The sequence below is a fragment of the Cyprinus carpio genome, chromosome B13 (genome assembly GCF_018340385.1).
Source record: "Cyprinus carpio isolate SPL01 chromosome B13, ASM1834038v1, whole genome shotgun sequence".
Classification (NCBI taxonomy): Eukaryota; Metazoa; Chordata; class Actinopteri; order Cypriniformes; family Cyprinidae; genus Cyprinus; species Cyprinus carpio.
Window position 1 is genome coordinate 19832039 of NC_056609.1, and position 13445 is coordinate 19845483.

The 13445-nt window shown below is 37.1% G+C and overlaps 1 protein-coding gene across 1 annotated transcript; it reads right to left on the reverse strand.

Annotated features, from left to right (window-relative positions):
• Positions 1-20: 20 nt before the first annotated feature.
• On the reverse strand, positions 21-10541 carry LOC109100612 (fibulin-5-like). The gene is made up of 11 exons (XM_019114049.2): positions 10016-10541; positions 8990-9044; positions 8711-8759; positions 8298-8618; positions 3318-3440; positions 2644-2760; positions 2432-2548; positions 2153-2275; positions 1834-1960; positions 1527-1722; positions 21-881 (listed from the first exon to the last, which is right to left on the reverse strand). Exons 1-11 carry the CDS (start codon positions 10111-10113, stop codon positions 720-722), a joined length of 1488 nt encoding a protein of 495 aa, XP_018969594.1. The 5' UTR covers positions 10114-10541; the 3' UTR covers positions 21-719.
• Between the last annotated feature and the right edge of the window lie 2904 nt (positions 10542-13445).

Genomic DNA, 13445 nt, shown 5'->3' on the forward strand with positions numbered 1-13445 from the left:
TCTTCATGGAACATGATCTTTACTTAATATCCTTATGATTTTTGGCATAAAAGAAAAATCTAGATTTTTGACCCATACAATGTTTTTTTTGGCTGTTGCTACAAATATACCCCAGCGACTTAAGACTGGTTTTGTGGTCCAGGATCACATTTTCAAAAACGTGATTTTGTAGCACATGCAAGCCTGGCAGCTCTCTCACTGCTTGGGGTCATCAAGGGTCAAGAACAAATGAAAGCGGCGCTCAAATACTCACATTCACAGTGAGAAAATGTGACACAGGTGCCACTAAAAGTAGAAAAACAAATTCCGCTTTACAAAAAAAAAAAAAAAAAAAACCACATCAACAACAACAGAAAAAACAAGACACTTAAGGATCTGCAATTGTGGCGAGAAAAAACACAATGGGAAATGTAGAACAAACAAGAAAAAACACAACATAAATATTCTTCTGTGTATGGGTACATGCGTGTGACTGCAGATGACAATGACAGCCAGGCAGCCTAATGAAAAACCTGCATTATGAAATATCAAACATCAGCACAAGCTCCGCCCACTAGAGAGCAGACAGAGAGGGTGATGACCACATGAAAGTCCAGATCCACAGAACAAACAAAATGAAGAAATGCAGCTGCCTGACGGGTAGTGCAGTAACAGGAAGTCCAAGATAGAGGTATGGGGGCCATGAAGAGGTGAGATGTCAGAGGTTCATTTGTAAAGCCTCAGAATGGATGTTCAGAGACAAATATTGTGAGGCGGATGATTGAACTGCCTCGGAAGTTGATGACGTTGTTAACCGTAACCATCTCTAGATCTAGAACGATGGTCTTCGGTCCTTTAATGGGCCGGGACAGAACCAAAGTTGCACTGATATTACTGGTTTGCTGTGGAAAGAAAGGGAAAGAATGTTCATATTTTTTTAATTCATTCTGAGTCTGTCACTCTTCAGAGTTGAAACATTGCTTGTCCACATGGACAAATCATATGAAAACAAACTCTTTCAACAATTTCAAATTATATCTGATTAGCTAAGGGACTGCTAGGACCCATGAAGATTTGGTTTGGCTCCAGAGTTATTTTACCAGTTTCACAGAAATCCTACAGCTCCCTCCAGTGGTCACCTTTATATATAAACTAACATTAAAAAGTATGCAATCTGTAAGTAGTTTTAATCGTTTTTGAAAGAAGTCTCTTATACTCACCATGACTGCATTTATTTGTTTAAAAAATACAGTAATATTGTAAAATATTATTAAAATTTAAAATAAGTGTTTTCCATTTGAATATATTTGAATGGCAAAGCTGAATTTTTACTTCAGTCTTCAGTGTCACACGATTCTTCGGAAATCATTTTAATATGCTGATTTGGTGCTCTAAACATTTCTTACTATTTCAATCAAGACATTTGTGCTGTTTAATATTTAAATGGAAAGTGTGAGTAAAATACAAAAAAAAAAAAATGCTTGACCCAAACCTTTTGAACAGTAATGTAAGTGTTTTACAATTTATACAAACAGAAGCCCATTTACCCGCATGTAAAACTCTCGCCCCTCGTTGCCAGACTTGATCTGAAAGATATAAAATGCTCCAGGGTAACGTGTGGTGGCCTGCATTTGAAATATATCGGCAGGAACACTGCGGCCAGAAGACAAATCCATATGCCTGTACAGAATAGTGAAGGGTCGTTCCCGACAAGCGGGATTCTCCGCAGAGCACATGCACTGACTGAGAAAGAAAGAGAGAAGTATATTCAGAACATGCTGCAACTGTTCAACAGAAAGTCAAATGACTGACTAAAGCAAACAGGTTTTCTTTTGCCAACATTCATGAACTCACTTTTCACTGAGTTCTATGTAAGGTGGATCACATCTAAGAGGGTCTAGACATGTGTAACCTCCCTGGAAATTGAAACACACTTGTGCTGTTGTACAGGTGTTGTTACCAGACTCACATTCATTGAGGTCTTGAAAATCAAACACATAAAAGGCAGAAGTTAGAGGTTATCAATATCATCATAATCATTAACAGCAGCAACAATAACTACAACATCAAGGAAGCCAAATGGTGCAGCAGATCTGAAATAGCTATTCTTAGCTACAACTGATTCAACAAAATCACATTAAAAGAAGCACACAAAATAAAAATGTAGAGATACCTTCACAGCTCCTTCCATCCTCATACACGTAATATCCAGACGGACAAATGCAGGAGAATGATCCTGGCGTGTTCACACACGTGTGCTGACAAAGGAAGTCTGAGAAACTGCACTCGTCCAGATCTAAGGATGGGTAGTGATAAAGAAAGACACAACACACACTATCAATGCACACAAAATCAAGCAACATGCATCTTAAACCTGTCTCTAAAAGCTTTAAATTGTTCTGGGTCCCCTGTCTCTCTCTATTCTTATCGTCTCTTCTCCTCCCCTTATTACCATTGCAGGTGGTCCCATCAGAGGCGAGCTCGAAGCCCTCATCGCAGGTGCACATGAATGAGCCGTATGTGTTCAAACAGCCGTGAGAGCATGGGTTTGTCTCACACTCGTCCACATCTGGAGAGCCAGGAAGAGGAAGAAGATGGCAGATGTCAAGATTTTCAGTAAACTATCAAACTAGACAATAATGATGTTCCTGTGTATGTGTGCACCTTGGCATGTCCTGCTATCAGAATTAAGAAGGAATCCAGGGCTACAGGAGCAGGAATATGAGCCTGGGACATTAGCGCACAGCTGCTGGCAGTAACCATAGCGACACTCATCAATGTCTAAAGAAAGGCGAGTTAGAGAGCACTAAATACGCAAACAGTAGTCACAACTGAATTGGTGTCAAATAAGACTGGATTATTTCATTATTTAAACATCAAATAAAACAAAGTAACAATTCGAATGGTCAGTCTCCAGTGTCACATGATCTTTCAGAAATCATTCTAATATGCTGATTTAGTGCTCATGAAACATTTCTTATAATTATTCATGTTTAATACGGAGTTGTGCTGTTTAATATTTTTGTAGAAATCATGATGCATTTTTTAGGATTCTGTGAGGGAAAAAAAAGATCAAAACAGCAACATTAATTTGAAATAGAAATCTTTTGTAACTTTACTGTCACTTTTGATTAGTTATATACACCCTTGCTGAATAATAATATTAGTTATTTTAACAAAATCTTACTAACCCCAATGTTTTGAACAGAAGTGCACTTAAGCAGAATGAAAACTGGTTTATTAAAGGATTAACCGGGTACATGTTGTGTCACATGTAGACATCACAAATTAAAGCATATAACATTAAACTATCCATTCATGATGTCTGTAAATCTTACCTTGGCACTGTCCACCCACCAGCCAGTAGCCCTCAGTACATGAGCAGGTATATCCACCGGCTGTATTTATACACACCTGAGTCGGGTTACACTGGTGTGACTCTGCCTCACATTCGTCAACATCTACAAAAATGAAAGATAGTCACAGTCAGCTCCCACTTGTGCTTTTCCCACCACTATCCACTTTTGAAACTCACCTAAAACCATTCATCTTGATGTATGTCACAACACTTAAATGTTTCATTATTATCAGAATACTGATACAGAAATACTTAATCTGCCCCACTGATAGCTTGCCCTCTGTGGACAGATGTTCTTTACTTTAAACTTAGCAGGTCTGTTACACCTCGAACTCCATCCCGACCTCATAAATCTTACCTTACTAACACATCTTACACAAATAGCTAGTCTTACACAATGCATTTCCAAAACTGGAGTTCACATCTCTCTGTTCCACTCTCGCTCACACATTATCAGCACAATTCCTTATGAGGGCATCATATGCTTTAAAAATACCCGAAAAAGCACCCTTGGTTCTCAGACCATGAAGTCACTTGTTTTAAAAGTAAGCAAATGTTACTATGAAAGTGATGGGGGCGTGATGGATTTGGGGGGTTGGAGACCTTGTGAAAGCTAGATAATTTGTTTCTTTCAGTTAAAGCTGCCAGCAGTCCCACTGTTACTATATGGGTAGAGTGATGCAATGGGTCCTGGCAAACCAAGCTGAAATTCTATAATAAGTTACTTGTGCACTTTAAAATGACCCATTCACTTGCATTTGGCATTTTAATGAAAGCATCTGACTGTACAGTATAATCGCAAAGGTAGTCACCTGTTTTGCATTACACCTACCTGGAATTGAACTTTTGTGCTAGCTGCTCAGATCCTTAACTATTATAGACATCACGAAGCATTATTATGAGGTGGAATCATTACAGCCAGGTCTGATAGCAGAGATGCGGCCACATGAGACATGAGGCCCAGCTGGGCCCCGGAGAGTGAAGGAGAGCATCTGGATTACATGTGCTATGTACTATCACACACGTCTGATCTGAGGTGAAAGGATCTGGAGCATTCTGGCAATGGCAGCATTTTGGAGATCAGATCTGATCCAGAGACTGTGCAGTAAATTTTGCACAAGATTTAAATGAGGGTCAGAGGAAAGACATGGTGTGTAAATGAAAGAGAGGGAAACGTGTCTGCATGTAAAAGAGGAAGCGAGATCAATTATATAAAATGCTGACGGGTGATATAATTCATGCGGTCAGAATCGTGACTTTTACTAGACTTTTAACAAGTTTACTACGGTACAATTCATTAAATTTAACAGGAGGCCCACAAACCAGATGCTGCTGAGGTCATTAAATCTAATCTTCACATCAGATATATATTTAATCCCTTAAAAGTAAGACCAGATGAAATCTAAAGACTTTACTAACATTTGGAAAATCTGCAATTCTGTGAAATGGATTTACACATGGTAAATGTGTTAAAATGCGCTCATAACATTCTAATTGCTAGCTGAAAGCAAAATCAACAAACAAACAGAGGATGGGGAATTTATATGAGTGACAGGTATTATAATTCATACTAACACAACATGCTTGTCTTATTAAAGGAAAACAGTTCATCAATCAAAAGAGACATATGCAAGACAAAACCTTTCAGGCATGGAAAACATGTAGATGATTAATAGGAACAAACAGGTTGAGGTCAATCTAGGACCCAAGAATCTGGCACCAGCTCAAAACTCTTGCTTCTATACGCACATCTTCATTCCAGAGATTTAATGTCTGTGATCTGTTGCCACACACTGATTGTTTAAATTATATCAAAGGCATTTACAGTCCACCACTGCAATAGTTCAAGCAACACTTCACACAGCCTATGTGAATTAGCTGGAATCATTAAACTAACGTGAAGTGTACAGAGAGCCATGGTAGCAACTATGTTTAGTATGGAATATCTAGTGCAGCCACAAGGAGATTCTTATTTGAAAGTGAAATACAGTAAAACAAAACAATAGCGAAAAGAACAATAACAACTCTTAGGAGCTACTCAACTCTTTCAGCTTGATCTACTCCATCCTACACTGACTTTACATAGAAAATACAAAATGCATGGTTGATACAAAAAAAAAAAAAAAAAAAACTTAGGGTACAGTAGTTTTTTTTTTTTTGCAAGAAATTAATACATAATAATTAGTGAGGATTAGTTGAATTGATCAAAAGTTACAGCAAAGACATTTAAAATGATTTCATTTTTTATAAAGATTTCTATTTCAAATGAATGCATTTATTATACAGTCCTGGAAAAAAAATATATCAGGTTTTCCATAAAAATATTAAGCAGCAACAACTGTTTTCAGAGTAATAACTGCTAAGAATTCAGCTTTGCCACCACAGGAATAAATTACAACTTTAAATCTACAAAAATATTGAAAATTGATTTCATAATATTACTGTTTTTACTGTATGTTGATCATATAAATGCATGAGAGACTTCTTTCAAAAACATAAAAAAAACTTACCAACCCCAAACTTATGAATGCTAGTGTATATTTAAAAAAAAATAGCATTACATATAAAGTTCAATGACTCAGAAATAATACTGACATCATACCTCGATTTCCAGACTCCCACTAAGCTAGAGCACATTAATTAGTCTGCGGTACAAGAGCCACTCCACATTTGCTGACAGACACCAGTTACAGTCCTTCAGTAGGCAAGTTTCAACTTGACAAATCAAATCATTTTGGATATTTTTCAAGTTCCCACCCAGAGTAAGATAATTTAAGCTCTTGAATTTTGGATTTTATGCAAAGCATCCACATTCCTGAATCACAAGTGAGCTTTAGATCTTCTTTTCTCAAGTTTCTCCTGAACTGAACTGTCTTTCAGAGATTTGCATGGATTTAAGAAGTGCTAATAAGCTTTACTGAGGCTAAACACAGGATTGATGAGATTTATGATGGCACATTTCAGGCACTGACTGGGTTGACTGTTTTAGTCCTTCAAGCCTTAGTGCCACTGGCAAGAAGAGGGCATTCCCTGGCTTTCACAAACACATACGCTAACATTAAGATAAATGATGGAATGGTGTAACACTACGTACTTCCTGTACAAATTCTGTTCCATAACAGCGTCCCTTAACATAAATAACACACTGTACAAAGAACACAAATTACGCAGCTGCTCAGTGACAGATCTCATTCAACGACCACTGACTTCATGTTTGGCACGAGCAAACACAGATGTTAAGACCCCAACAGTTTGTCTTTATGAAATGCTGTTGTACTGAATGTCTCAGTGGCTCTATAAGACCATTATCTGTGTCCAAAATTTAACACAGCACATAACATTCATCTTCATTACTAAGTCCAAGTTTTTCCCAGGTCAGGACATGTGCATATCTGCACAAGTGCATTCATGAGCATATCTGTTCGTGTATCTTCTTTATAACATGACTGTCTTGGGCTCAAAAGGTAACAAATCTATCATTTTGTGATTCTGCAGAGGAGCAAGAGAAGACTGGAGAATGCATTAACTGCAGAGGCTGGCACCAATTCGAGACAAATCCGCAGACCATATCGAAAAATACAGCAAGCAGTCTTTTGTGCTAACATTTATCATATGGCACGTGAAATAGGTCACCGCGCTGACACGCGTAAAGACTCCGACAGCACAATATATAACACCTATCTACATCACAGCAATAAATCCCAGGAGATATCACAGACACCACATTCAGCTCAACAGCTTCAACAGAAGCAGACCACTTAGAGTTAGTTGCAAACTGATGATTTACGATGGTGAATAAGACATTCTAAAACAGTCTCGTTGAATTGTAAAGTTGGATCCCAGTAAGCAGGGCTTAATGCCAGTTCCTGTGTGTCTTCCTGCTTCTTCACAAGATGTAGTTTGTTCTGAGGTTCCACGGTATTTTGTGGTTCCACACTAATGACTGATCCAGTCCAAATTATGAGATTCATTCTGCTGAAGTCTTTAAGATGCCACTCAGCCCACCGCAGCTATTACTAAATTACAGTCCAGCACAGAACCGGGTCTTTGCCTCATTTCAGAGCAAGAAGACCCATGGAGCATTGCAGAAAATGAAGGAAACATAAGACCACAACCTGATGTGACCCAGAGTTAATATCAACCATGTCTCAAAGGGTCTTATTCTTAGCTTGAGATATTTATTATTAAAAAAAAATGGCTTTGTATATGCCAGAATGTATGAACTTCTTCTTGTGCACTACATTTGGATTTGGTACTCTATCATGTATCACATATTATTTTAAAGCACTATGACAGGGCATGATAATCTTTAAAACTGAATTATCTGTTTTGTTATTTTATTTAGTTATTAATCCAATAGTGACTTGTGTCTATTCAAATTTGACACTAGTAAGGTCTTCTAGTTCATCAGATAGTAGAACGTATTCAGTGACTGGTTTTTGTTCTGTTAGTCATAAATCTCAATTTCATTCTGACATATAAGCACACTTGTATGCAAAAGTTGCTGAATAAACATCTACAACTAAAGTTAATCTAATAAGCACATTTGGCATTAGTTGACATATATTATTAACATATATTGTAATTTACAATACCAGCCAATTTACAAAGTCAGCAAACACTTGACTAACTGAATGAAGTTATGTTTCTCGAGATTTAAAAGCCTTTTAAATGCAAATTAAAGTCATAAATTACATTTTTGAAGATATATTGTGCATGCATATATATTTATTTACAATAATATAATTTTTTATTTTTTTTTAAATGGTTGACCTGGTCTGGATGGTAAACTAAAAGCAGTCAACATCATTATTTGGTGGGCCAGGCACACTAAGACCGCCTGACAAGCCAGGAATGTGTATCAAAACTTGCAAAATTTCAAGTGCCAACTTTAATTAACATTATCAATAAGTTTGGGATAGAGGATAGAGGAATGTATAGGAACATGAGGCAAACTTACCAACACAAGTGCCATCGGCACCAAGTGTATATCCAAGGATGCAGGGAGTGGACCGGCTCACTATTGGGTAGCTTGGACCGGGGCCTGGACCAGGACCTGCTTCAACAGGAGGAACGTTAGGAATTAATGGTTCAGAATATCCCAATGATCTGTCAGGGTAGGACTCTTCGGGATAGGAAGGCTCAGGATAGGAACGTGGACTGTTTCGGGCATAGGATTGGGAGTAGAGTCCGCGGGGGATGCACAGGTATCCACCGTTCTGATTTACACACTGCATGTCACCCCGACACGGGTCTGGCAGTGTCCGGCACTCATCAATGTCTGAAAGCATATGTTAGAGGTGGCATAAACAGCTGTATTTGAAACACAAGTTTCAATGAACATTTTAATAACATGGCAGAAGTGTAACTAACCGATACACTGTCTGGCACGGCGGTCATAAGTAAATCCATCTGTGCAAGTCTGGAGAGAAACAGGTATTATATAGTCAATGCAATAAATAAACAGCAGTTTATGGAGCTTGATTACTAAGTAGCTTGATATTGCTATTGTATGTTAAAGCTAATGTTTATGTTAAAGATGTACAACAGAACTGGAAAAGCAAAAATACAAAAACAAGTTAGGCACTTCTATTATGACACACGTTGAGCAACAGTGACAAGCTTGAATGACTCAAAACTAAATTCACTTACCTGACTTTTCCCGGAGTGAATGCAGCATACGATACATATTAAAACGGACAACGTTCTATAAATAAAAAAATATAAAAAATACCTTGGTAAATCATTCTAAAAAAATAAGTTTCATTCACTGGAATAAGCACTGAATGTACATTCAAAACCAAAAATATATATAAAAAACACTCTTCTATAAGTTGGATCATTTTTACAAACTTATTTTCATGGTTTACATATTCTTTTGAAGCACCATGACAATGATAACATTTAATCCTTAAAAAGATCTAATATCTGTTTTGATACATCTGTAACATCTGTTAAATATGTCACTAGTAGGGTGCTCTTGGTTTTTTTAGGTAAATAAAATACTTATTCCAAACAGTGACTAGTATCAATCCAGTTACATATTCATCATATACCAGCACTTCTTAATTTGGTACTAGTTACTATCCCAATAGTGACAAGTAACTATTCCATTGCTGCTGGTAACAAAATAGAGATGTCTTACCACAAAATTATTTTGGGATCTGTGGTTCAGCTATTAACTGTTCACTTCTGACTAGTAGGTATTCCAGTTGTTGCTAGTATCCTTTCCAGTTTCACTATAGTAGCCATCTATTGGTATTAGTATTTGTTCTACAGAAACTGAAGACAGCTATTTATTGGACATTAGTATGAATATGAATCATTCAGACTGATTAGTACATATGATAAGCTATTAGATAAGCATATGACAAGCAAGAATATGAATTGAATCAATGGCAGGTAGCAACTTGTCACTGGTAACAATGGAATAGTTTCTTGTCACTACTGGAATGGTAGATAACAGCAAATGACTAAGTACTATTGACTAATTTAGTAGATATAAGTCACTATTGAAATAAGTATTAGTATCTAATCAATAGCCTAGTCAGTTGAAAAGTATACGATTACTTAGTAGCATAAGCACTATGGCATAAAATAGATACAAGTTAGATGTAAGTAGCCTAATGTATGCTAAAACGGCTTGCCATGAAGCACCAGCTGACTAATTAAACTCACCTTTTGTTGGTCGACCAACTCAAGCCACGTAGTTCAAATAACATGTTTATGTGGATCCTTGTGGTTCCCTTGGAAAGAACGTCACACCGCCGACCCATAAACCCCTCGCAGAAAGAAACGAGTTGATCTTTGTGGTTTTACTACCTTTACGGGCTCGCAGGACCCAAAGCGCAAAACGAAGTGCCCAAAGCGCCCCCTCCGCGTACGCGCGTTCACTTGAATGTCGAGACACTTGGCTTTGGTCACCCGATGCGGCCGCCCTGTCGACCGATGGCAGAAACGTGTGAGAACATTGACCAAAAGTAAGAGGAGGGTCTTGCTTTATAAAAAAGAGAAAACTTGCTGTATTTCTCCGTTCTCGTCCCACTCCACGGATTGTTTAGCAATGCAAATAAACGGGCCCCCGGAGCACTTGGCCAACAGCTGGATCCCATCAAACACAGACAGCCCCCTTTGGAACGAAAGCGCGCACAGGGAGCTGCCACAGACCCAAACGAGGAGAAGGAAGAAGGCAGTGAGGAAAACCGAGCAAAGAATCTATAAAATGACGCATCATTAAATTGTAAGACTCACCAGCCTTAAATTTAGAGGAGACTACTGTACGTTATGGTGTGGAGTCCTCACGACAGACAGACCCCTTCAACCATCATCACTATGAGATATTCGTCCAGGCTGTTAGAAAAAAAAATAAGTTACTTTAAGAACATACAATTCTGACTAGGTGTGTAAAAAACAGACAGAACATGTATTTACATACAGTAAAATAAACTCCAGTTAGTGTATATTGTAGGTAACCATGCTCTCCGGTGCGATAAGTATAAGCGGAATTTCGAAAGTTTGTTTCACTTTTAAATATCAAAAATTTACATATCACAAATAGCCTTTATGACAAAATAGTTTATTTCACAAAAAAGGTTTTTAAATTAAATTAAATGAACATTAAACTGTGTTAGTGACACTCAGAGTGACACTATAAATGACAATTTGTGTCACAATCTTTGGAACCTTAAAAACTATTTTTGAAACCTTAATTTAGCTATTTTTCTATTAACCTAAAAAATGGAACCTTAATAGATTTCTTGTCAAAAATTATCAAGGGCCTATATACATTTATTTATAAAAGATGATTTCTGTTCACTGATTGGACATGACCACAGTAAGTGTTAGCCTGACCTGCATCTTATTAGCTATTTGCCGGTGTAAATATGCTGAAATAGCCTTGTACTGCTAACCTTTGAGCTGTTGACACACTCGGCCCACACACTTGACTGGAAGGCTCCACATACACAGGCAGAATTTGTTTTTGATTGTTTCCTTTTATGTCAACCAGCTTTGCTTTTGCTTTTGTCTATTGATTAATTGGGTTTAGAATAGGTTTGGCAGCATAGCAGTCCAGATGTGGACTGAATTCAGCAGGGAAGACTGTGCTGGGAGACTGAAACAGTTTATCAGACATTTTTGGCACAGATTAGGCTAGAAGATGGAGTCAGTGGTCACATCTCTGGGTAGCACACTGCCACACTCCCTCTCTGCTCTCTTGAAATAACTCAAGCATTCAGTGGCAGCTGTGTGAACTCAATCACCAGGTTTACTACAGTATGGCACAAGAGCCAAGTTTTTGGAGAGTTGCATCAGTCACGAGTACAGTGAGCCATTGAATGCATCAGTGATACATTACAGAACTTTTTTTTTTTAAATTGCTCAGACATTCATTAGACTCTTAAATACAAATATTTTCAGCTTTGAGGTGATCAAAGTCTGCCAGATTAACACACCCTCTAGGCAAAAATCCATTTGGATTGAGATCTTGAGATATAAAAGAGGTTTAGACTTGATCTGACGCTGATAAAACAGACAGCAGAGTTATGATAGTTCAAATGTACACAATCTAACAGCGGGAGAAATGGCTGCAAGGAATTTGGGAGGCTGGAGCAGGTGTTCCCTGGTGAGGGCAGGGTTATTTTGTCTGGCTTTGAGTGCTGTGTGAGGAGAGTTCGCATTAAAATCTGACACCTGCTTACATTCACTATATCAAACACCCTCGAAGTGTTTTGCATTGCATTTGCGTCAAAGCAGCACAGATACTTGCTAGAATTTGAATGTGCCACTACAGCATAATAACTGAAATGTTTTGTTTATATGAAGAATTAATAGTAATGCTTCTTGTGCTGAATTTAATGCATTGCTACATAATACAACTTGATAATAATGTCAAGTCATTACTTGCACTACTGTTCCAAAGGTTTGGGTCTGTAATGTTTCTCTTATGAGTCTCTTATGCTTACGGAGAATGCACTTGATCCAAAATGCAGTAAAATAGTAATGTTGTGAAATGGTATTTCCTATTTTAATATATTTTAAAATGCAATTTATTCTACCACTTTCTGTTGATTTGGTGCTAGAATTACATTTCTTATTATCCATTATCACAGTTAACAGTTGGCTGACTAATATTTTTGTGAAAACGGTCATACATTTTTTCAGGATTCTTTAAGGAACAGCATTTATTAAATATGTACACACACACACACACACACACACACACACACACACACACACACACACACACAGTGTTGGGTGTAATGCATTACGGAGTAATTAATTACTGTAATTTAATTACTTTCCCCTTGAAAAAGTAGGGGATTACTCTTAATTTTTATGTAATTTAATTACAGTTACTTCTGCTGTAATTGCATTAAATTGTTTATAGACAACAGCTCAATTCTATATAAAACAATAGTTTACATCAAAATTTAACATCTGTTATGGTTTTTAATGTTACCTTCTCCCTTCAAATATTTTGGTTAGTTCAAGAATAATTTATGCAATTTTATTTAATTGAAAGAAATACAATCCTTGTATTATTTAACTGGTCGACGATGATAGGGGTTTAGAAAGTAATTAGTAATGCAATAATATTGCAAAAGTTTTTTTTTTTTTTGCAAAATTATGTAATGCAATACTTTTGTGAGAGTAATTAGTACATTAATCTAATTACACTGTTGAAGACGTAATTAGTAACTAGTTAAGTCTTTACTGTCACTTTTGAACCATAAAATCATCCTTGCTGAAAAAAAGTATTAATTTCTTTGAAAAAAAAAAAAAATTCATACTGACCCCAAACTTTTGAATGTAGTGTATGTATATCCTCAACTGGACGGCAAAATATCAATATAGATTTAAACTGGTTAAATGTTCCAAGAATATATGCACCAGATTAGACATGGTTACACTACAATTGGAATTCCAGACAGGGTTTTCCCTAGAGACATATTGGGAAAGACGGACATTCCCTTTTGAGGTTAATCTGGTCTGATAATGCTCTAGACCACTGCCTCCATAAGCACTTTTAAATGACAGCCTTGCGATTATATAGTCTGCAGGGAAAAAAGAAAACACAGATGCAAAAGATCAACAAATGCACTGTTTC

Bases quoted from the DNA above. Each gene is read 5' to 3' on its own strand.
- LOC109100612 (XM_019114049.2), bottom strand. From the start codon at position 10,113: ATGGGTCGGCGGTGTGACGTTCTTTCCAAGGGAACCACAAGGATCCAC. The intron at 2,761-3,317 runs GTAAGATTTACA...GCCTTTCTTTAG, and splicing joins GGTGGGTGGACAGTGCCAAG to ACATTGATGAGTGTCGCTAT. The intron at 882-1,526 runs GTAAATGGGCTT...TTCTTTCCACAG, and splicing joins GGCGAGAGTTTTACATGCGG to CAAACCAGTAATATCAGTGC.